We start from the raw sequence: 16,519 nt of genomic DNA, 5'->3' as shown, positions 1-16,519 counted from the left end.
TGGGGTGAGAGTTGTTTTCCGGCATGGATGCTAGCTCGGCTAACATCCTCCCATCTCCCACCACCTGTACTGGATGTAGGGTACTTCCCAGGATAGAACTGGCCCTCTGAATGAGTTTATCCAAAGGGCCAGTGCACCCTGATAGAACTGATCCAACAGCAGACCGAACAAACATAGCATTATGTAAGATTTATTTTGTTAACATTGAAAGTAGTAGCATTATTGAGTCAGAAGGTAAAAAACATGTCAAAATATGATGCCTGTACATGCTGTGAAGCCTGAAATAGCAAGCGGTCTGTCAGAGACTGAGGATCAGACTTCGGAGGACTTTTTCGGACCGTGTCTTTGTGTAGGTTATTTGTCTTTACATACATTCAAAAGAAGGTCCAGCTTGACGTTTAGATCTCCATTGTAAAATTCTCTTTGAATACTCTTTCAGCATGCCTGCAATCATGAGCTTCATCCGCTCAGGGAAGGGGTCCAAAGCACACCCAATGTTAATAAATGACCTTTCGCCTGTAGCGCGCAAATACATATTTTCAACAGAGAGTCCAAAAGAAATGACATAGAATAGCTTTAAGTATAATGCTAACACAATTCATTTATCAAACAGTAGTCAGTAAGCTTCAATTCATACCTGGCCAGGTTAACCCGAGCTTTCTGTCCTCCACTCAGAGTTGCCCCTCGGTCTCCTATCACAGTCAGGTCCCCCTCAGGTAGAAGCTCCATGTCCTATAACACATAGCAAGAACCAGACAGTGTACTGCATTTTAAACCAGAACAATACCACACAGATAAGAGACTCTAAAACACCATTTCTAAATTCCAATCCTGCACCCTCCCACCAAGCACAGCAGTTTCCCATTTTCCCAGAATAAGCAGACCTCACTCAACTCAGAAAGGGCTTGATATTTAGTTTCCTCAGATTTACTGGAACGGAAAGTATGTGAAACTGCAATGTTTAGACACACTGCTACTGAAGGAAGCGAACAGAACTTGGTCAGACAGAAAATCTTACTCACAGACAGTGGTCACAACTGACCTTAGCCTTCAAAGCTGAACACGGTCAAATCTCATCATAAAAAAAAAGGATGAGCAAATTTCACCAACAACTTTGTAGCGTCTGTATGTTCAAACACATACCTGGTAGGCATGAGCGTAGTGGATTGACAACTTGAAAAATGCCTGATCTGTGGTCAAATTATCTAAATTATTATCAACCTCCTCAATAATACCAGCAAAAACAATGAAAAGAAAACTCATCAATGGTCATTCTAAAAAAAAAAATCTGCGTAAGACATTGTTATTAAGTGGAAGGTAATTCAGTTTTTCAGTTTGCACAGTGTCAATGTGTAATTTGTAAATGTGAATACTAGACGTTTAGTTCACTGAGTAGTTTATATGTTTGTGTGAGAAGATACATTTGGGGATGTTACTAAGGAAGTCATTTGCAAAGGTTATATAAATAAAGGACTAACAGGAGGGTATTTTTTTCCACGGAGCAGAAGCCGTTACCCTCAAACAACAGCTTCAAATATAATCCACTGAGAAGTTTGTATGTCATTCTGGGTGCTTGAATCTGCCCTTGTTCTTAAACAACTTTGATGAATACAAGTCACTGCGAGTACCAACTTCACTCTCAGGTAGCAATCATACCCTTTTAAGAGCACAGGCCTTCAGAACTCTCTCATATTTGTGCAGCTCCAGCTCCTTCCCAAACAGGATGTTGCTGCGGATTGTCCCTGGAAACACCCAGGGCTGCTGGGAAGCATAGGTCAACTCCCCTTTAACTTTTATGACCCCTTTATCCTGGGGCAGCTCCCCCAGAATGGTACAGAGCAGAGAAGACTGTGGGACAGTGAAACAATGCAGAGTATAACAATTGGTCACACTAGCAATAAGGAGGGAATAAGAAATGCAATAAGAAGGCAAAGACAGAGGATGTGGTCACAGACCTTTCCTGCCCCAACCGGGCCAATCACAGCAAGCAACTGTCCTGGCTTCACGGTGAAGGACACGTTTTGCAGCGTTGGAGCGTCCAGACTCTGTGTGTAGAGGATGCAGCACACATCTTCAGTCAATCTGAGCCGAACTGAATTCGTTTAGTATATTTTAAGTATATTGTCACTGCCGGAACAAAACCTTTTATCTCCTAAATGGCAAAAAATTTAACTTGTAATAGATATTACTGTAAAAAGATGTTTTTTTCAATTTCATTATGACATTGAAATACATTACAAAGGGTTATGGTTTTCAAAACATGCAAAAAAAAGACAAAAATGGAGATAAGATCTTTGTGTGACTGACATTTTACAGTCTGAACGATACTGGACAGAAAAACCCCCCAAAAAAACCCAGCTTATACAAATATATAATTTATCTGTGTTCCTGATAATGATGCCAAAAAATTATGAATCACTGACAATTAAGAAGTGTAGCAACTGAGTATTAATCATATTTGATAAGCCCTAGAGAGACGCAGAGAGAGATTATGGTGCATTCACCTTGTCCCAGTAGCAGATGAGGTCATGGATCTCCAGTGACGCTTCCTTTTTCTCCTCTTGAGGCAATGGCACACTGTGCTTAACCATCTCATCCAGCAAAAGGAACTTCTGAAATCCAGACCACCACAAACACAGAGTCAGCAGATGTGCATGCATTAATGGTTTATTTGTTTATTTGATTCACATTTGCGATAATTAGGATTCAAATATTTGACCTTTTTCATGACCTGCAGCATTTATCCATACAAAAATCCATTAAGCCACTTCCTCCATTCCCTCATATGAGCATGGCAGCTCCATTAACACCATGTTAGAAGTCAGACTTCATGCCTAACGACACATTGGCTTTTATTTTTAAGAACAGGCTATACATTCATTACATTGGGAATTTAAGATAAGTACTTCAGATTATTGGTTTCTGATAACTCTAATGCAACTCTGACAGCTCTACACTCTCACACATAGAATGACGTCAGACGCTGTGAGAGCCTACACATGCGTCTCCATTTTCAATCAAATAAAAACGGTAAACATTGTCACAGTATGCACATTGCACCCTCACAATCTATTTTTTAATGAATATAAACTTTAACAGTGGCATTACAACAGTGTTACATAACAGGCTATATTGGCCCCTTGCTTCACTTCTACAAGCTGATCTAAGATTAACACAGTGAAATGACACCTGCCCCATTACATGCTGTAGTTGTACACAGAAGGTCAATACAATAAATCTAGCTTTTTACTTAGCACAGACTAATGACGCTAGCGTCTTCCTGTTTTATACAGGACATATTGACTGCACTCGCCACTTCAAAAACTACAGCTATGTGTACAAACATTATCCACACATGTTTACGAAAGGAAAAAGCCTAATCTATCTGATAAACCTGAACTCAAGTGAAGTCAAATATTGACTTGATACTTTTTTTGCATGGAGCAAAAGCTGAGTTTGGTTAATTATCTGTGAAAGAGGTTGCAAATTAACCAAGAATAAAAACGTTTTGAAACTAAAGTAAATAAAGAAAAACTGAAGAAGCACAAAAACAGAATGACTTGGCTTGTCAGCACATTTGTCATCTATGGTTATTGCATACAAAACAGCAGTACCTTGATCCTGCGGATACTGACAGAGGCCTCAGACACTTTCTCGATAGCCGAAGGAAAGAAGAGCGTGACTCTGAGGCGGAGGGCACTGTACAGCGACACTGTTACAAACACACGGCTGGCTGAGATCGTGTTCCCCACCAACACGTACACAGTGAACGTCACAAACACGATAATCTTGCTCGCCGAAAAGAAAGAGGCCATATTCAAGCCTCGTAGGTAGGAGCTGCTCATGATCTTAGAAATCTCTTTCCTGAAAGAAATGAGGGAGTGTGTCAAAAATAACATAAAAATGATGTGAGGTTTGACCACAACGTTACTAACAACAGGAATAGTATTACATGCTTTCATGTCTATTACTACTACAATATCCATTACAACAGCGCTGCAATTAGTAAATGTGACTTAATAATGAAGTTTATGACTGTTCTCAGTGACCAGATGCCCCCCCCCCCCACACTTAATGCTTCAAATGTAATGATTCAGCTACAGGGCTGCCAAAGGGCCCCCCCACTAACAATTTAATCATGTCTCAAAAAACATATGCATCTGGAACTGAAAACAGAAAAGAAAAGATATAAAAGAAAAACCATGAAGATAAATATTACAACCCCATTACCAAAAAAGTTGGGACGCTGTGCAAACTGTAAATGAAAAATTTCAAGCCTATAAAATTAAAATAATTTAAACCCTATATTTAATTGAAAATAGTCCAATGACAACATATCAGATGTATTTTTCAAAACATGCTCATTTTGAAATTAATGCCAACAACATATTCCAAAAAAGTTGACATGGGGGCATGTTTACTAGTGCGTTTCATCACCTCTTTCAGCTGCTCATCAGTTCGGGGTCTCCTTTCTCGTATTTCTTTTCCTAATGTGCCCAATGTTCTCAGCAGGCAGGTCAGTTTAGCAATTAGATTATTATTTTAATATGGAGCAATGCTGTTGTAATACATGCAGAAAGTGGTTTGACAAAATCTTGCGTAAATAATTAAGTTAAGTGATACTTTTTTGATCCCACAATGGGGAAATTCCACCTCCGCATTGAACCCATCCGTGAAGTGAAACACCACATACACACTAGTGAACACACACACTAGGGGGCAGTGAGCACACTTGCCCGGAGCGGTGGGCAGCCCTATCCACGGCGCCCGGGGAGCAGTTGGGGGTTAGGTGTCTTGCTCAAGGACACCTCAGTCATGGACTGTCGGCCCTGGGGATTGAACCGGCGACCTTCACAGGGCCAGATCCCTAACCTCCGGCCCACGACTGCCCCCTAATCAAGGCCTTCCTGAAAAAGACATTGTCTGGATGGCAGCATATGTTGCCAAAACAGATGTGCACGTCACCCACGCCCTGTGCACTAATGCTCCCCTATACTGTCATGAATACTTTAAACTTTAAAGGAAACAGCGTCCATGATTTCCAAAAACTTCAAATTTTGATTTGTTGGACACAGGACACTTTTCTACTTCCCTTCAGTCCATTTCAAATGAGCTCGGGCTGAGAGAAGGTGGCAACATTCCTGGATCCTGTTTATACATGGCTTCTTCTTTGCATTTAAGAGTTTTAATTATCATTTGTGGATGCAGTGCCAAACTGATTTCGCAGTGTTTTTCAGAAGTTTTTCTGAGCCCAGAAAACTACAGAACCATGTCTGTTTTTAAGGGGCCCAAAAATAACAGACAGCAAATACTGTTTTTCTGTCCTTGTCCCTTGCATACAGAGATTTCTCTAGATTCTCTGAATCTTTTAAATTATTATGTACCATAGATGATAAAATAGCAAAGAACCTTTTGCTTTTCATGTTGAGAAACATTCTTGTTGAACTATTGCACTCTTTCCTTGCGCAGTCTTTCACAGAGTGGTGAACCCCTCCCTAATTCCAAAAGACTAAGCCTCTCTGGGATGCTCATGTTATACCCAATCATGTTACTGACCTGTTGCCAATTAACCACCAGGTGTTTTAAACAACATTACCATCCTTTTGTTGCCTCAGTCCCAACTTTTTTGGAATGTGTTGCTTGCATCAAATTCAAAATGGGCATATATTAAAAAAAAACAAAAAAACAAACAAAACAAATTTTTAATAAAGCATTTGATATGTTGTTTTTGAAACAACTTATAGAAAATGGTTCTTATTCCAAACAAAATTAATTCTTATGCCAAAAAGTAAAGAAGCATCTCTCCACAAAAAGTCTATTGCTATCTAGAACTTTGAACTTCAAGTCAAAACTATCCAGGCTAACCATAAGAAATTATAGTTCAGCACAGGCACTGCAGGTCATGTGCATGTTAACAGGGGCAGATAAAAGCTGAGCCCTGGATCTTGTGGCTAGATATTATTAGACTTGCACCCTGCGGTAGCTGGTGAGTTTTTAGTTGGCACCTGATGACATACGGATCTGCTTTTAAAGCAAAGGGTCTGACGATGGACTCCATTAACAGGGTGCGTACTGAATAGAAAATATAATCAGACTGTACACACCAAGGTGCCCTTTTTCTATTGTATCTAACTTTTTTATTTTTTGTTTTAGTTTGTTTTTACAAGCAGAAACATACTTGCTAATGACAGATTACTTTCTACAAAGGCATGGGATACAGTTTTCTGCCTGTACATAATGAAACAACAAGTCACAGCTGATCAACAGTTACAAGGTCACTGCTTGGTTAGCAATAGTGGGACATGGAGCCAGAGGCAGCATTCCAAAAATGCATGAATCCCAAGGGGAAAAAAAAAAGACATAATACAAACCCCTCAAGCTGCAGTCCACCACACACTATCAGGTTGAGAAAATTAAGACTCAGCATAGCTTACTTTCTGACATCATTGACCAAGGCTGCAAAAGGCTTTTCCCAGGCATACATCTTAATGATGCGAATCCCAGACACCACTTCATTCATTGTGCGTATTCTGCTGTCAGTAAAAGCTGCTGTTTTACTCCTGAGACAGAGAGAGAGACATGACAGAAATAAAACTTCAAAAAACTTCCCTTTTCCTCTACAATGAATAATGAAAGTTGCAGCAGAGGAAGTAGCTTCTTGTGGTTTTCCATGAGCCTCACATTACACGGCAAGATCCCACAGGACAGTGACAATGCTAAAAACTGAAAGAATTTATTGTGAATTGCCACACAAGACACTGTCAAGTCGATATTCTGGTATTTAGAAATGTCTGTAAGTCCGTGCATCGTATGACCACTTCTCATCACATGCTTCAACAACCACTTTGGAACATTACGGCATTATGAGGCCTTTGAGGTCAACTGAACTACATCTGAACTTTTCAGCAGTTTTGTAGCATGCTGGTGATTTTGTAACCTTTCAAAGTGATTTCTCACACTGTGCTAGACTGTAAGAGCTCATACTGAAATGAAAGGTCCATGAGGCAGCACAAGATGTGCTGACACTTTGTGAAAATGTAATTTCGACAAGAACCTTCTTTATTCAGCACAACTTTTAAACCCAATGCAACCTCAAAATTTTGTGATTCCACCAGAAGACACAAACAAAAGGTGTACCGGAAACATGCAGTAATTACAGTGGATCATAGCATGATGTCTTGAGCAAACCATTATGATCCCACAGGGCAACAGTTCTGGACTCTGGATCTTTTATGTTCTAATAATTGTAGGCTAGTTGCAATGCTCCATAGTAGGTTCTACACCAAATAACCTAAGATCCAGAAGTTTGAGCCATCATTTCTTGTGAATGGTCTTTCCACCTAATTTGCTGTGGTTTACAGGTCCATATCCTACATTCTTCTTCATTTAATTTTTTCCCTCAGAGATCCATTTATAATGGTTGTATGGTTTTATGTACCAAAAATGGATCACCATTTCCTAGCCTCGCTTTACCCTTTCGAACAGGCTATTTTTGCTACAGTACCTTCAGTACCTTGTGCCTCAGTCATAAGCAACGTGGGCTGAATCACCCCTTATAACTTCAGCATGAATTGGTGGGACTAAACTACTTTAGGCTATTGAATATGTGGATATATGTAAACGAGCTGGTTCTTGTAATATTACAGAAACAATAAATTCAAAACAGGCTGTTGCAGCTTACTTTCCATATATGGACTCTATGGAGCAGGGAGGAATGGCGTTTTTTAAAACTTGCCAAACATTGACACGTTACATCTTATACTACTCTTTTATTCATGAACAGCAAGGGGAATTTATTTTATAGTGAAACGGGAGCTTTAAAACCTTAAATGAATTCACTACCTTGAGGAGAAAGAGGTGAATATTTGCTTCTGTCAGACTAGCACTTTGCACTGAAGCACCTGAGCCTTCTCAGCAGTGATGCATACTTGACACTGTCAACTTTAGATATCACATTAAACGAAACCAATGAAATGCACACAGCATGGATTAGTGGCACCAGAAAATTGCAAAGAATTTTTGGACACACCCTCACATCTCCGACACCCTCATGACACAGGAAAACAGAAGTCTTAGCTTACATTCCTTTATGAATCTCAGCTCAAATTTCTTCAAGACCTTATCACTGTGTGTAGAAACAGTTGTGGGCATTCATGTACCTGAATTTGGAGAAAAGACGTCCAAACACTGTTTGCAGTGGCATCAGAAAGACAAGCACCGCAAAACCCGCCAGACAAGATGGTCCGATCTCTTGCCATAGAAGGCCGATAACAGCTGCAGCTTGCAATGGTCCCACCCAAAGAAAGTGCAAGAAAATTGTTACCTGAGGAAAAAAAAGTTTATTTTAATGGAGCGTGTATAGAGACCAAAGGAATGCTGGCATGACACTGGGTAATGTTTCTCATGTACTAGAGAAACCTGCATTTCCTGTAGTAGTACTTGGCAGCCAATAAGCATCAAGAAATGCAGAGGATCGACACTAATTGGGAACATGAAACAGGAAAATGTAATCTTGGTTAAGCAGACATTTAAATAAATAAATTGGACTCTGGAAATTACAGATGAGTGAGTAAAAGAAAGAGATTAAAAAACCTGCTGCTGGTACAGTGTATAACTAACAGATTACTCGTTACATGCTGACGACTATTGAGCAAGCAGCAATGACCATCAATGGCATCAAAATTAAAGTACAACCTCCATTCATTTTGATGGCACTCTCTCATATGGTCCTTACACCAAAGTAACTGCTATGGAAACCACATTGCTAATTTGACTATCAAACTGTCATTAATGGCGTTTACGCACATGTTGATTTTGTATCTTTGGCTACATTTTGGCCACTAAAATTGCAGAGCCTGTGGCCTTAGTGGTCTCTTGTTTTGGATATGTGTGTTTTTTTTCTCTGTAACAAATGACCAGACCAGTTGAACTGACACCCATTCACAAATATTAAAGCAAATATCCATCCATCCATCCATCCATTATCTTCCGCTTCTCCTGAGTTCGGGTCGCGGGGGCAGCATCCTAAGCAATGAGGCCCAGAACTTCTCACCCTATCTCTAAGGGAGAGTCCAGACACCCTGCGGAGGAAATTCATTTCGGCCGCTTGTATTCGCGATCGTATTCTTTCGGTCATTACCCAAAGCTCATGACCATAGGTGAGGGTGGGAACGTAGATCGACCGGTAAATCGAGAGCCTTGCCTTATGGCTCAGCTCTTTCTTTACCACAACAGACCGGTAAAGAGCCCGCATCACTGCTGACCCAGCACCAATCCGCCTGTCAATCTCCCGTCCCCTTGTACCATCACTCGTGAACAAGACCCCGAGATACTTGAACTCCTCCACTTGAGGCAAGAGCCTATCCCCGACCCAGAGAGGGCTCTCCACCCTTTTCCGCCTGAGAACCATGGTCTCGGCTATGGAGGTACTGATTCTCATCCCGGCCGCTTCACACTCGGCTGCAAACCGATCCAGCGAAAGCTGAAGTTTGCGGCCTGATGTCCCCAATAGGACCACATCATCTGCAAACAGCAGCGATGTGACCCTGAGGTCACCAAACCGGACACCCTCCATCCCCTGACTGCGCCTAGAAATTCTATCCATAAAAATTATGAATAGAATAGGTGACAAAGGGCAGCCATGATGGAGTCCAACTCTCACTGGGAACGAGTCTGACTTACTGCCGGCCATGCGAACCAAACTCCTGCTTTGTTTGTACAGGGCCTGAATGGCTCGAAGCAAAGAGCCATGTACCCCGTACTCCCGAAGCACCTCCCACAGAATACCTCGGGGAACACAGTCGAATGCCTTCTCCAGGTCCACAAAGCACACTGGACTGGTTGGGCAAACTCCCATAAACCCTCCAGAATCCTGGAGAGGGACCAGGACGGAACCCGCACTGCTCCTCCTGGATCCGAAGTTCAACTATAAGCCGGACTCTCTTCTCCAGTACCCCTGCATAGACCTTACCAGGGAGGCTGAGGAGTGTGATTCCCCTGTAGTTGGAACACACCCTCCGGTCCCCTTTTTTAAAAAGAGGCACCACCACCCCAGTCTGCCAATCCAGTGGCACCGCCCCCGATGTCCACGCAATGTTGAAAAGGCGTGTCAGCCAAGACAGCCCCACAACATCCAGAGCCTTGAGGAACTCAGGGCGGATCTCATCCACCCCTGGAGCCTTGCCACCAAGGAGCTTCTTAACTACCTTAGCGACTTCGGCCTCAGTAATGGACAAGCCTATTCCCATGTCCCCAGACTCTGCCTCCTCACTGGAGAACGTGTCGGTGGGATTGAGAAGGTCCTCAAAGTACTCCTTCCACCGCCCAATGACGTCTTCAGTCGAAGTCAGCAGCACACCATCTCCACTATATACAGTGCTAGTGGCACACTGCTTTCCCTTTCTGAGTCGCCTGACGGTTTGCCAGAATCTTTTCGGAGCCGACTTAAAGTCACTTTCCAAGGCCTCACCAAACTCCTCCCATACACGGGTTTTTGCCTTGGCGACGACTGAAGCCGCACATCGCTTGGCCTGTCGATACCTGCCAGCTGCCTCTGCCCGGTAGGACTCCTTCTTCAGCTTGACGGCATCTCTCACCTGGGGTGTCCACTACAGGGTTCGAGAATTACCGCCCCGACAGGCACCAACTACCTTGCGGCCTCAGCTACAGTCAGCCGCTTCAACAATGGAGGATCGGAACACGGCCCATTCTGAGTCAATGTCCCCCACCTCCCCCGATATCTGGTCAAAGTTCTGACGGAGGTGTGAGTTGAAGATCAATCTGACAGGTTCTTCTGCCAGACGTTCCCAGCAAACCCTCACTATACGTTTGGGCTTGCCTGGTCTGACCGGCATTTTCCCCCACCACCTGATCCAACTCACCACCAGGTGGTGATCAGTTGACAGCTCAGCTCCTCTCTTTACCCGAGTGTCCAATACACATGGCCGCAAGTCCGATGACATGACTACAAAGTCAATCATTGAACTGCAGCCTATGGTGTCCTGGTACCATGTGCACTTATGGACATCTTTGTGTTCAAACATGGTGTTCGTGATGGGCAAACTGTGGTTTGCACAGAAGTCCAAAAACGGAACATCACTTGGGTTAAGATCAGAGAGGCCATTCCTCCCAATCACACCCCTCCAGGTCTCACTGTCATTGGCCACGTGAGAGTTAAAGTCCCCCAGTAGGACAATAGAGTCTCCAGGAGGAGCACCCTTTCCAAGGACTCTAAGAAGGCTAGGTACTCTGAACTGCTGTTCGGTGCATAAGCACAGACAGCAGTCAGGACCCGTTCCCCAACCTGAAGGCGTAGGGAAGCTACCCTCTCATCCACCGGAGAAAACCCCAACATACAGGCACCGAGTCGAGGGGCTATGAGAAAGCCCACACCTGCCCGCCGCCTCTCACCATGGGCAACTCCAGAAAAGAAAAAAGTCCAGCCCCTCTCAAGGAGACTGGACCCAGAGCCCAAGCTGTGTGTTGAGGTGAGCCCGACTATATCTAGCCGGTATCTCTCAACCTCGCTCACCAACTCAGGCTCCTTCCCCGCCAGTGAGGTAACGTTCCAAGTTCCAAAAGCCAGTTTCAGCAACCGAGGATCAGAATGCCAAGGCCCACGCCTTCGGACACTGCCCGATCCACAATGCACCGAACCCCTACTACAGCCCCTCCCATTGGTGGTGTGTCGATGGGAGGGTAAAGCAAATATTTCTTACCCAAAATTTACAGCCTGTTTGGGTGGACATGGAAATGACTGCAGTGAATCAAATTTTGTCAGAATTCATCAATTGTAACATTAATGTTATCACAACCATAGCTAACTCTTCAGGCACTAAGTGAGAGCTAAATTATTGTGGCTGGGATGTTCAAATATGCAAGTGGCAATGCTGATAAGAAAAAAAAAGAAAAATATATAACCACAAGTGGCAATGAGAACACATCAGCACAATAAGCCCCTGTGCAGTTTTAGACAACTAGGCCTAAAAAGGCCTAATGCAGTTTGGGCCTCATTTATAGAGGGAGTATGAAAAATGCAAGGAAGTCTAAGTGAAAGTGAGTCAGAATTTCTGAAAAGATCATTATAATATATTCACAGGTTCTGTTCAGATTGACTGTTTGACTTTTGTATAATAAGCTGTAGTCTTTGAAAGAATAAGTCAAAATACCAGACAGGAAATCCAATTTATTATACACCATGTAATTACAATTAAGTGAAGTAAATCACATGGCACCAACTGTTTACTCTGCAGAGTTCATTACAAAAATATAATAGCATTTTAAATTATTTTAAGGCCAATCTGGACCAAATTTTGCAGACCTCAGAGTCTCAATATATACAGAAATATTTATAATTTTAAGACGATCAGACCAATGTATGAGTTATAGTAATTTATGCTAGCAATACTTTGTCCACAAAGATGAAGTGGTTAGAGCGAGAAAATGTAGAGTTTAAAAAAAGTCAACATTTTAGACCAACTAAGGATCAAATCCCACAGAGTAGTCTGAACGACTGAAAAAAACCTATGCATAAAACACTTGCAACACATTTTGTGGAAAACTGTACTACATCACAGGAAAACAGTTATGTGACCATAAATAAAAACAGGTACATGTGTAATTACTTGATTTTCATGAAGAGCACCACCTCAGTGGCCAAATCTCTTGAAACTTCACTGGTTGTTAGACAGTGCCTACATACAGACACCATTTAAGTTTCATGACGACTGGTCAATGTCAAACCTGTCAAATGCCTGCTGAAATCTGAGCGGCTGATGGCTGCCATAAATTTTAAAGTATCAAACTGTCCTTAATGTCCATATTATAGTCTGTCTAATGTTCGATAATTATTGAAGTTCAGGTGAATAGTTTTTTTTTTTTTTTTTAATCTTTTATCAATTACATGAAGATGAAGCGAAAACATTAGGACTAGTTTGCAAAAGCAGGTTTTGCATATTATGGAAATCTTTGAAAAAATGTAGGTAGTAGTGGGAGGGAATACTACCAATTACCCAAGTTTCACGTCTCTATAACCTACTGCTTGGTCTGGGCAAATCGTTTTAGGGAAGAATCAGAACAATAAGACAAATCCCAGACCTGCCACGCCTTTCAGCCTGTTTATCTTTGCAAAGGTGTAAAAAGAACAGTCCTCCCTTGTGGAACCATCCATACGAAGGGAGTAGGGGGCGAGAAGGCAAGCAGTTGCATTAACAGATATGCAAGTTATTATTCACTTTAAGTTATTCGGGTTCTTTAAATTGAGGAGTTAGGCACATACTTAATTTGAGCACACTGAAAACACCCATAAATTCACTTTTTGTCCCTGTTTTTATTCTGCACAAATGCTGGATGCCTAATTTATTCACATAAAAACTACAATGTTTGATCATTAATAACCCTTCAGCAAGAGCCTTTAAAAGGTACTTGATAGGTGTGTGGGGGACGTGTTTTTTGTCTCAGTAATTCTAAGTCTCAATGAGCGTGTAAATGACCTACACGCACAAATAACAATCGACAGATGTCTTTTAACAGAGGCCAACATGTTACCAAGGAACAAAAGCTCTCTAAATTATCTCACTCATCCTGCCAAATATGCAGCCTTTGGTTCACAGTCTCAGAGTTCTAGATTTAAGTGAACAGTGAGGGGGGCGGCAGCCAACTAGAGAAGCAATTAAAACAACCTGCAGGCCAAGCAGCAATGCCAGCCCCTGTTTTCTCTAAAAGAATGCTCCTAAGAGGGGCTGGGTAGAGAAATATAAATGAAATGCAAGAGAAAGAAGACAAAAGTGAGTTTCAGAAACTAGTTACCTCATCAAACTTGTTGACATCATTAGATAAGAGGTTAACAATCTGTCCCGTGGTGGTCTGTCCCATAGCGACGCTGCTAAGGCACAAAGCCTGGGGGGAAGAAAACATTTTTGAAAAGTTCTCTAAAACCACTCAGTCTGGCATGTAAACATGGTAGATATGTACAACAAAATATGCACTGATTTACAGAGCTACAGTCATTCAGATCTGAACATATTATCGTCACTTTGTATTGTATTAGACATATACTGGAATTCTGGACACTGAAAGATTTCAGAGCGGCCTGAACATATTGCTGAAAATACTGTCCAAAAGAGCAAAAGATTAAATACATCTACAATAAAGTGTCACAATCTAACACTTAAATCATTTGAATGATAAAGAAAATGAGATGCCGTCATTAAATTAGCTGTTTTCTTCACTCTCCTGCACTAGCCAGCAAAAACGTATTCAAACAGTTTGAGCGGCAGCAGATCAACCGAAACATACAAACATCAAGTGAAGCATAGAAACATGGTCTACTGCAGCTTACATCAATGTTTTATGCAGTCTTTAGTCTACATGCTTTACTTTTATTTTTTTTTGGAAATCGCATGGTAATTATCAAGTTTGGAAGATTGTCAGCATTATTATATAATTTCAAAAGCATAAATAAAACAGCAAATTATACAGACCAAAAAAAAAAAACCAAACATAGTTTTTGCTTTTAGTTTCTATTTATTGAGCCCTGAAATTTACTGTATCTGTTGTTCTGTGTGGCTAATGTAATCCCAAAAAAATACACAGATCCTTGCTCCAATTCTCCAAAATTTCCTATGGATATGAGACTACTGATAAACACAACTTCACAGTGCCTGACATGTAAAGGCATTTAGGAGAGCCAAACCTTCTTGTAGATCATGTGGCACATGGCGATACGAATCTTCATGCCAGCTCTTTGGACGTGGTAGAAGTAGAGGTGGTGTAGAAGTGCAAGGCCCAATGTGGAAAGAGAGACCCCAGCAGCATAGCCATAGGCCTCATACAGTGCACCCATGTCCTCAGGGTTATATTTCTCAAAGTACTGAATCAGCTTGCCCAGAAACACTGGCTGCACCACTGTAATAACTTCCTGTAAAGACAGAGGCAGAAAATTATGTAAAATATTAGGAATTTCATTTTAATATAATGAAAAGATTTGTAGAGCAACATAATGACACAATAAATTTCTGCTCTCTACGTACCTCAATAAGGGTGAATATGCCAAGAACGGCATACGACTTCCAGTAGCACTTCACAATGGCTTTGGTGAGTTTAGGAGTTCTGAGCTCTTTGGTTGCCATCTGAACTTCACGGTCCCAATAGCTGAGTGAGTGAGTGAGTGAGTGAGTGAGTGAGTGAGTGAGTGAGTGAGTGAGAGAAGACAGACAAAGATATCACCTAGAATTACATTTAGGTCTTGCTGGGTTTAAATCAGATATGAACATCACATGAAAAGCATTAAAAACACTCTTTTGTTGCTTAACAGATATTTTAGCTTGTATGTAAACCGACATAAACTAATCAATACTCTACAGTTACTAAACCTGTTGCTGTGATCTTGCCCATCCCTACTTCTCATAGTAAAATGCATAGTAAAAATGAGATTTCAGCTAATAGGTCATTTTTTCACAAATCTCCAGAAGCAAACACTGTTGGATTTGACTAGGACTGGGTATCATACTATAAATACATTTTCCAGAAAGGAGTTCTCACATTACTAACATGCAAATGTTATCAGATTGCCAATTACCAGTGTAGATTTGAAACAAACATGCTTATTGGTTCACTGATTATAGTACAGACTACTTGTGAATTTTAGTACCGAGGGACATTTTTCAACACAATTCTGTAATATTGAAGTAATTCAGTCAATTCCATAAAAGCTACTAAATTTAAATACCCAGCCTTTTATTACTTATTATATTCATGATGGTGCCACTCTGAACAGAACAGCATGGGAACGCATCTGCAAAACACCATTTCACCAAAAAGCACAGCAGAAATTCAGCTTAACAAAAGAAATGGCCTGAAATATCCACATTCATCAGAGTGCTGTTCAGAATGGAAGCCATGAAATACCATCAATTAGAGCAGGTTACATGCTATTTAGCTGTGACCCCAACCGTTTTGAATGCAATATGACTGCAGGGTACAGCACTTGTGCGCATATTTTTGCATGCTCGGGGTTATCTTTAAAGGACTTTTTAAAAGGATTAGTTTCTCTTCAGTACTGTGTCAAAAACTGAATCACAAATACTGCAGCTGGAGAATTTTAAGACAGATCGCTGTATCCCAGACTAATTTAGGATGACAGCACTGTTTTTATGCTTATATGGTTGAAGAGAGAAGTACAAAGTATTAATTTCATGGCTTACGACTCTTTTTCTACAGCACGTCACACACACGCAAAAGATATCAGCTAAACTGTCATCAAAGGGAAGAACTTCCTCCTGAGGTGTATTAAAATGTCTTACAGCTCCCATCAGTCTCATGAACAAACCCTGCCTCCAAGAGATCTGCACAAAACCAGTGCTTGACATAAATAAAATTACTGTACTTGGTCTAACTATTCAAATACTAACAACTTTCAACAAAATTTAACAAGGGGCATCAGTTCCCAAACAAAAATAGACGTAAATAACCAGATGTGCAGCACTATGTTTGTATCTCCTCTTATAATCACCAAATCAAG

General features: G+C 41.3%; 1 protein-coding gene across 2 annotated transcripts in view; it reads right to left on the bottom strand.

Moving 5' to 3' along the window:
- The window catches only part of abcc4 (ATP-binding cassette, sub-family C (CFTR/MRP), member 4), a 45,913-nt gene that overhangs the window by 27,733 nt on the left and 1,661 nt on the right, over nucleotides 1–16,519 (bottom strand). For both annotated transcript variants that reach the window (XM_037536501.1, XM_017712923.2), the window contains exons 3-12: nucleotides 15,030–15,150; nucleotides 14,693–14,917; nucleotides 13,807–13,896; nucleotides 8,160–8,323; nucleotides 6,435–6,560; nucleotides 3,615–3,864; nucleotides 2,505–2,612; nucleotides 1,956–2,045; nucleotides 1,657–1,848; nucleotides 638–732 (exon numbers count right to left, since the gene is read on the bottom strand). In XM_037536501.1, the coding sequence (XP_037392398.1) occupies nucleotides 638–732; nucleotides 1,657–1,848; nucleotides 1,956–2,045; nucleotides 2,505–2,612; nucleotides 3,615–3,864; nucleotides 6,435–6,560; nucleotides 8,160–8,323; nucleotides 13,807–13,896; nucleotides 14,693–14,917; nucleotides 15,030–15,150 (1,461 nt within the window). The remainder of the gene's footprint in view (nucleotides 1–637; nucleotides 733–1,656; nucleotides 1,849–1,955; nucleotides 2,046–2,504; nucleotides 2,613–3,614; nucleotides 3,865–6,434; nucleotides 6,561–8,159; nucleotides 8,324–13,806; nucleotides 13,897–14,692; nucleotides 14,918–15,029; nucleotides 15,151–16,519) is intronic.

The sequence above is a fragment of the Pygocentrus nattereri genome, chromosome 30 (genome assembly GCF_015220715.1).
Source record: "Pygocentrus nattereri isolate fPygNat1 chromosome 30, fPygNat1.pri, whole genome shotgun sequence".
Taxonomy (NCBI): Eukaryota; Metazoa; Chordata; class Actinopteri; order Characiformes; family Serrasalmidae; genus Pygocentrus; species Pygocentrus nattereri.
Note: the sequence above shows the minus strand (reverse complement) of the source record. Positions and strands in the feature narration are given on the sequence as shown.